At 35.1% G+C, this 8,473-nt stretch overlaps 1 protein-coding gene across 1 annotated transcript in view; it reads left to right on the forward strand.

The window, feature by feature from the left end:
• Window positions 1-8,473, forward strand: part of RELN (reelin) — a 551,032-nt gene that overhangs the window by 521,075 nt on the left and 21,484 nt on the right. Inside the window, exons 53-57 of the mRNA XM_004390724.1 lie at window positions 1,472-1,626; window positions 2,693-2,907; window positions 5,431-5,608; window positions 7,164-7,339; window positions 7,491-7,597. Of these exons, the coding sequence (XP_004390781.1) occupies window positions 1,472-1,626; window positions 2,693-2,907; window positions 5,431-5,608; window positions 7,164-7,339; window positions 7,491-7,597 (831 nt within the window). The remainder of the gene's footprint in view (window positions 1-1,471; window positions 1,627-2,692; window positions 2,908-5,430; window positions 5,609-7,163; window positions 7,340-7,490; window positions 7,598-8,473) is intronic.

Here is an 8,473-nt window from a genome sequence, read left to right on the forward strand (position 1 = left end):
TTATATTTACCAACTATCAGTAAAAACATAGACGACTGGGAAGATTTAAAAATAGGAGATTTTAAAAAAGACTCATTCCTTCAGATCATTTTCTCCTTTTAATTCATTAATCAGGTATTTTCAAGCATTTCATTAAAGGTCATAGTTGAATACCCCCCCCCAAAGAAAAACAGTACCTCATGAATTAGATGCAATTTATGGATTAATTTCTAAACTTTCTAGAATAAAATCATGATGTAAAAATACATCTTTCAGAAAAGAAAGGGAATTGTAGGGGACATGAGAAAGTGAGAAAGAGGAAGGGGAGGAGAAGGGAGGAAAGAGAGAGAAACAAGCTCAACACACAGGACTTACTTTGTACTAATCAATTCACAGTCTTACTTAAACAACCAAAACCAGTTGCCCTTAAGTCATTTCCAACTCATGGCAACGCCATCTGTGTCAGAGTAGAACTGTACTTCATAGGGTTTTCAATGGCTGATTTTTCAGAAGTAGATCACCAGGCCTTTCTGTCGAAGCACCTCTGGGTGGACTCGAACCTCCATCCTTTTGGTTAGCAGCCGAGCGCAATAACCATATGTACCACCCAGGAACCCCCAATGTCTTACTTACTCTGTCCTTGATTCACAATCTTGCTGCCTAGGTTTTCCTTACACTCTTCCAAATCTATTATTTCAGTAATTTTTTTATTAACTGAGTACATTTCCTCAAAGAGTAATTGTTGATCTGGCTTAAAAGAGGAGACAAGATTTATTAAAAAAAGAAATCTACCCAAAATATTTAAATATCCATCCCTAAATAATCAAATCTTAAGAAAATTACCACGGTAAATTTATAACTGTTTTATTTTAGAGATAATCCTAGTTTCTGAGATAATCTCTTTATAATACTTTATTTTCATTTTTGCCAAATTAAGTATGACTTTACATTTCAACACTTAAAATTATTCTTTATAACAAATAGCACAATTCAAATCTTTAATTTTTCTCAACTCATTTCTGGGCCCCCAAAATCATTTGTGTGTCTAATTAAAGAGGCAGAATAAAAATTTCATTGTAAGTTTTATAATTACCCAGGTAATACTACCAGAATTTGAGTAGAAATTGCTAACTCACCTTCTCTGTCATGTTACTAAAATTTTTTTCTCCTTCTTTAGATCTTGCTTAACAAGTTAAATATCTGTCAAAAATTTAGCTATACATTTCCCTCTGATTTTTACTTACAACACATGCAATACAAATGCTTTTTCCCTAAGTGTAGACTTGAAAGTACCACGTAGTAGGTCTAGCTCAGTACTTCCAGTATCCATATTCATAAAACTATGTGTTTGCACTACTGTTTTGTCTGTGGGTTATATGTAATATAAGAGAGATTTCTACTTAAAATAAGTCTAGATTTTGCCTAAAGTGAAAATTTGATTCAAGTATTTTTATTTGTCATGAATTTTTTGTCTTTTTTTTTTTTTTTTAAGTAAATGAGCATTGGCTATTCCATGATGATTGTACAGTAGAAAGATTCTGTGACTCCCCTGATGGTGTCATGATTTGTGGCAGTCATGATGGCAGAGAAGTGTATGCAGTGACCCATGACCTGACTCCCACTGAAGGCTGGATTATGCAATTCAAGGTGAAAGCGTTATGGTCTACATTACATTAATAACAACACATTAGCAATATAGGAAATGAGAAAAAAATTGTAATGAAAAAGACTATCTAAAATTTCATTGACTTAATATGTACTTCGAAAAATAAAATCTAATATTAAGGTAATATATAACTCAGCTATTTATGACTGAATAATTAAACGTATTTCCTTTTTAAGCTATTTCTAGATGAAACGTTCATATGAGTAAATGTTTCCACTCAGGATTAAATACTGATTAGATCAAAATATTGATAAAAATATAGGATAGTGATCCCAACTCCCTCAGTTACATCATAATATAACTTAGGCAAATTTTCTATTAAAGAAAAGATTAAAACCATAATAGCTGTATCTACTTTTTTTAGAAGAGCATTTTAATGTTTATGGAGGAAGAAAATTATAGAAAAGAAAAACATGCTTAGCATTAATGCCAACATCACCTTCCTTTTTTGGCCAAGATTAAATGTCAGCCAATTTATCCTGTCTACCTAAATTTCACGGTATTAGCAACAAACATCACATTAAGTCTATCTCCCATCAACAAAGGGTACTGGGCTCTATTAAAAGTACCTTCCGTTATCACTTCATTGCGTTTCAGTTGTAGTTGAAGGTGATTTATTGAGAGTTATAAATTGTACGACAAGATAGCAAAATTGGTAAAGCTGTTAGCCATCCTTCTTGGTCAAGCATTCTGCCAAAAAGAAGTGCCAGACCATTAACACAACAGAAGCAATTTGTAACAGTGGGCCCAGGCCTTCCAAGGCAATCAGCCAGGCATGGCAGAAGCGCAGATTTCAGCTTCTCTCCAAACCCACTGCACAATATATTTGGCACTTTCTATAATCTGTTGTTTTGGGCAACCGTGTCAACTCTCCCTGTCCATCAGCAGAACAAATAATGAACCTGGACATACGGCAGCAATGTGGTGCAGTGTACACCTAGTGATCAACTTTGTTGCTGCCAAGTACTTAGAGCAGAAATATGTAATATGGCTTTAATTTTTTAACATTTTAATACCTTAACAATCTTGCTTTTCTATGTTTATTAGATCTCCGTTGGATGCAAAGTGTCTGAAAAAATTGCCCAAAATCAAATTCATGTGCAGTATTCTACCGACTTTGGTGTGAGCTGGAATTATCTGGTCCCTCAGTGCTTGCCTGCTGACCCAAAATGTTCTGGAAGTGTTTCTCAGCCGTCTGTATTCTTTCCAACTAACACCTGGAAAAGGATCACCTACCCACTTCCTGAAAGCTTAGTGGGAAAGTAAGTAAAAAATTAAAATAAAGCCTGGTTCCAAGCAGCCAGAAGTAGATTAGGAACCCTGTTGTCAAGCTTGAAATTATGTGTAATTGTGAGGAAAGTGCTTCCTTCCTCCCAAACTCTAAAGATCCTCTAACTGGTAACCTGCATGGTGAACTAACTTCAGAAGACCTCAGGTTGTAATTCTCTAAACTGAAAAAACGGCCCTTTCAGTTTGCATGCCTCAATATCTTCAAACGGAGCAGACCAATAGTGATGGCTTTGGAGCCAGAAGAAAAGGTGTACCCTACCTTATCACCTTGCACACTGTGGCCCACCATGCATCATATGCTTTCCACATTACTGCCTTGTGAATCCATGATGTACAGAGCCAGGAGGAAGTCTTAACTCATCATGCTACTTGCACAAATCCTAACTCTTCATGCTGCTTGTACAAATGTGGTTTGGAGGTTTCATTTTTCTCTTATCAAAGTGTTATGTTCTATACCTGCAGAGCAAAGTAATTAGGCAAGAGCAATTGTGAGCCAAAGTGATTAAACTGTTCTCTGGAAAGTCTGAGGATATGTTAACTGTAGGCAATTCCAAAAGCTTAAAATTTCCCTTCTACTGTAAAATTAGGAAAAGAGATACATTAAAGAAAATGGCAGGTTCACCCCTGCTGTATTAATCATATAATCCAGCTAAATGAGGAAACGTCTTGTGAAATAGAATATGATATATGACCAGAATACATGGAGCCTTCAGATAAGGTGTTTATATGTAGCTTTTCCAATACTCCCATAAATATCATTTACTACAGAACACTCACAATTCTTTGGGATGAATTTAAAGAGTTTATCCAATTACTATGCTAGGAAACTAAGTCAGTATGCTTTCAGCTTCATCTAACAGAAAACTCAACTCAAACTGGCTCAAATAAAAATGAAATTTATAATATCTATAATGAAAATTCCAGAGATAAGTGGATTCTAGGATTGATTGGTTTTCAGGCTCAACAATGTCTTCAAGAACATTGTTCTTTCTTATTCTCTTATACTTTACTCCACTATCCACAGCAGTGGTACCACACTCAGCCTTAGGGCTGGTTCCCTAATGAACACAAGATGGCTGCCAGGAAACTGGTTCAAAATGCTTTCTCACCCATGTTCAATGGAGGAGAAAAAGAGTTGCTTTTCTTCCTAAGAGAGCCATAGCAAGTACCTCCTTGCATCTTATTGGTCAAAATAAGCTGAAGAATGCCCATTCCTAAGCCAGTCAATACTTAGTGAGGTTCTAGTAGAGTGATTATCTCACAGGAATCATCTGGGATAAAATAGATGCTTGACAGCCTCCACAAACATCAGTCGTAGGCTAACTTCTCCCCTCCCATTCTCTCTTTTTTAATAATGAGGTATAATTTACACACAGAAAATACACAGATCTTAAATGTTCAGCTCAGTGGGTTTTTACCATTGTGTAACCCTTGTAACCACCACACAGAAGAAGATACAGAATATTTATTTTACCCCAGAAACTTCTCTCATGCACTTTGAACTCTTTACACCAAAATACCATGGCATATTTTAATATAGGGTTAATTATGAGGCTGGTTTCCTCCAGAAGACAGAGAAGAACAACAGTGAAATTAAAATCTCAGGGAAATTGTCCTTTAATACAACTCTTTCAAAATTGTTTTCTAATTAGCATAGTTGCTCTGAGAATATTGATTATCTTCGAGGAACTCAGAGGTTGCTGTTCCCCAATTGCCTGAGGGCTGTGCGTATACTGACAAAGTTCTGTCGGAGGATTCAGTCGTCTTCTGCACAATTTCAGAAATGCAATTAATGAATCTCAAGTGTGTCAGAACCACTGACTCCAGTTCATAAGAAACCTGACTTATGATAGTTACAAAGTTGTACGCCTACTCCTCACTTAGCGAGTACCTCATTATCTGACACTTGGCATTTACAACAATAGTAAAAAATCTGCTATCCGACTATTTTGCATATTAACAACATACGTCTGGCAGTAACAAATGCCAAGGTGCAAGGCAAGAGTTAGCTGGCTGTGATGGTTAAAGTTATGTGTCAACTTGGCTGGGCCATGATTCTCAATGATTTGACAGTTGTGTAATGATGTAGTCATCTTCCATTTTGTGATCTGATGTGGTCATCCTCCATTTTTGCATAATGCTGATTTTCACATGACCACCTGGTCTTTGGAACCTAACCATGTTGGTAAGTGAGGAGTGGGTGTATTTTTAAATGTTTTTGTTGTTTGAAATAGAGATTCCATTGTATTTTCATTTTGTTTTGCAAATTTTCTGAGATATTATAAAAGCTAAATGAAACCAGCCTTTAAATTCCATTACTAGAAGTAGAAAGAGAATGAAATGGCAGCCAGAAAACATTTTTTTATTAACCCATTTCATCTTGTAAGAGTGTCTTAAATCTTTTTTCTCTTGAGTACTAAATACACATGCAGGAAAAAAGACCTGAATAGAGTTAACTTTTGTTTTTCACTCCTTTTCTTTTGTGATGTGAATAGTCCAGTAAGGTTTAGGTTCTATCAGAAGTACTCAGATATGCAGTGGGCAATCGATAATTTCTACCTGGGCCCTGGATGCCTGGACAACTGCAGGGGCCATGGAGACTGCTTAAAGGAGCAGTGCATCTGCGACCCAGGATACTCTGGCCCCAACTGCTATTTGACTCACACCCTGAAGGTAATGTAAATGCCTCTGCTAGAAACACTGACTTGCTTTGTAGGCCCTGCCTTAGGAATCAGTTTATGTGGGAGAGCAGGAATCTTTAACAATGTCCTTTGGGTCCCTAGTAAATATGTCCTTTGGATGGAGACTAAGAATATGTGACTTAGGTTTCTTATCTACAAGAATATTAGAATCAAGTTCTAGTACAATTCACCCAAATCATAAACTGCATGGATTAAAAACACAAATACTTTGCTTTTTTTTTTTTTTAACAGCCCAATTTAAAGTCAATATTAAGCCTTTTTTACTTTTTCAAGAGATGCATTGTTTGAAGGAGGGTACTATTGTGGTTATTATAGATAAATTATCACAACAGACCAATTTTTCAAAAAGACCCAAACAGTACCTGAATTTTTGTTCAGAAAATTTCGTGCCCTGATTGGCTAACTGCTGAAATATGATTGCATATTAAGATTAGAAAGGCCATTCTTGGAAACTTTAACTGTTACATTAATTATTTAATATACAAAACAAATACAGTTGCCCAACACAGTTTCCATATGTGCATTCTGTTTCTGAGAATAAATATAGTGCCTTTATCATTATAATGGATAAATGACTAAACTAAAAAACACAAATTATTGAAATCTAATATATGAGAGCCATATAATTCAAGCAAAGTCTATTCTGTCATTTTTGTTTCTACAATACATCAACAACTTTGGGTTTGATAAATACAACAATTAAATATTGAGGCAATGCTCACTTGTGTCTGAAGATGTTAGCCCATTTGTTATCAAATGAGATTATCCCATGAGAAACACAGCTTCATATACTACAGGTAATGAATAAACTAAAAAAAAAAAGTCTAGTTTTATTCATGTACACTAAAATTTTATTATCATTTTTAAGTTGGAAAAGAAACGTACAAATCTGTAATATAAGCTTTTATTCAAACCTTTCTCATGAGAATTTACATGGTTAACTGTGCATTTCTTCTGATTCTTGTTTTTACACGGAAACCTTTTTTTAAAATTGTTATTATTTGATAACTATCATGAGTCGGAATCGACTCGACAGCAACGGGTTTGGGTTTTTGGGTATCAGTGAGGTAAAGTAATGTTGGCACATGACTACCCATCTTTAAATATAGAGTTGATTTTGTTCTAAGTTCAGGGAAAAAAGGGTTTATCTAAATAATTTTAACTACCATGAAAAGGTAGCAACTAAACAAATCTCCTAAAAAAGTGAAAAAGTATAGTGAGTTTACACACATCCAAGTAAAGTTACTGCAATTGCAACTGTAACAAATTGTTCTCAGGATACAGTGCCATTGTTTCAACAAAAAAAAAAAAATCCTGTGCCTCAACCCCATGCAGAACTCTATTATGGACAAAATGAATAGAAAATGAAAATATTCTGTTGTTGTTTTTAAATATCTGTGGAAAAACATTTGAAATCAACTCCAATTTTTTTTAAAGTTCAGGTTGTAACTCTGTATTATCTTAAATACTCCCTAATTATTGTCTGGAATTGTTATTTTTCACCATATCCTACTTATTTTTTCCAGACTTTCCTTAAGGAACGCTTTGACAGTGAAGAGATCAAGCCTGACTTATGGATGTCCTTAGAAGGAGGAAATACTTGTACCGAGTGTGGAATTCTTGCCGAGGACACTGCACTCTATTTTGGGGGGTCCACTGTGAGACAAGCTATCACTCAAGATTTGGATCTCAGAGGTGCAAAGTAAGTCAGTTTTTTGGTATTTTTTATCACAACATTAACAAATTGGCCCCAATGCAAGGAACGTATGTGTGGAAGAAGTTGTTATTCAACTTGTTTTAGATAGAGGTCTTCTAATTAATCATTCTGATGGATAATATGTGCTTGCATTCAGATTCCTGCAATACTGGGGACGCATAGGTAGTGAAAACAACATGACCTCTTGTCATCGGCCCATCTGCCGGAAGGAAGGCGTGCTGCTGGATTATTCCACTGATGGAGGCAAGTTTCAGGGGTGAAAGTCACACTATGGAGCAGATTCCCAAATGCCATCCTACACCCTCAGAAGTCTTTGTAAATCCTTGCTGACTTCACAATGTGGAGGGCGTGTTAAAAATCATAATGTCATGAAGAGAAAGCTACAGAACGTGATTGCATTCCATGGTCCATACACGTGTCTTCTGTGTTAAAATCTACAAAAAAAGAGACAAGAAAGAAATCACGTTAAAAAATTAATGCCAACATTTATGAATAAATAAAATAGTCTGTATGCTTAACTGAGGCTTCACTATCAATGATACAATTAAGAAATTAAAATTTTATATGATTTTCCAAGTGAAAGATAATTTTAAAACATTTTTAAAAGCCTTGACGTGAATAAGCATATCATCAATGCTGTAGAGAGTCTACAGGAAAACTTCATTAATGGTGAAGAAAGATAGTCGTAATTAGTGAAAAGTCTGTCTTAGACTACTTTAATAAAATTCTGTTTAATTATTTGAAGTAGCTGAAACTAGACCAATAATACCACAAGGTCTCTAGAAAATCTACTTTAACAGATAGATATGATTCTTTAAAACTACCATATAAATAGATCACCCTGAAGTATTTTAGGTATTTGAAAGGTGTTTTCTTAAGTAGTTTAAACATCCCACCTGCAGTTTTAGCAACTGACTAGAGATAAACTTCAGCTCAGTCTAATTCTAAATTACGGTAGAATTATAATAGCTGTATTTTAAAGTACTGGTTAGAAGTTCTTCTCTGGAAACACGCAAAACATGGATGTAACTCATTTTTCGTAAGAAAGAGTGCATATAGGAATCTAGAACAAAATTTTTAAAGTTCATTTTGGTGGTTTTATTTTTGGCTATCCTCTAC

The sequence above is a fragment of the Trichechus manatus genome, unplaced genomic scaffold (genome assembly GCF_000243295.1).
Source record: "Trichechus manatus latirostris isolate Lorelei unplaced genomic scaffold, TriManLat1.0 scaffold00326, whole genome shotgun sequence".
Lineage (NCBI taxonomy): Eukaryota > Metazoa > Chordata > Mammalia > Sirenia > Trichechidae > Trichechus > Trichechus manatus.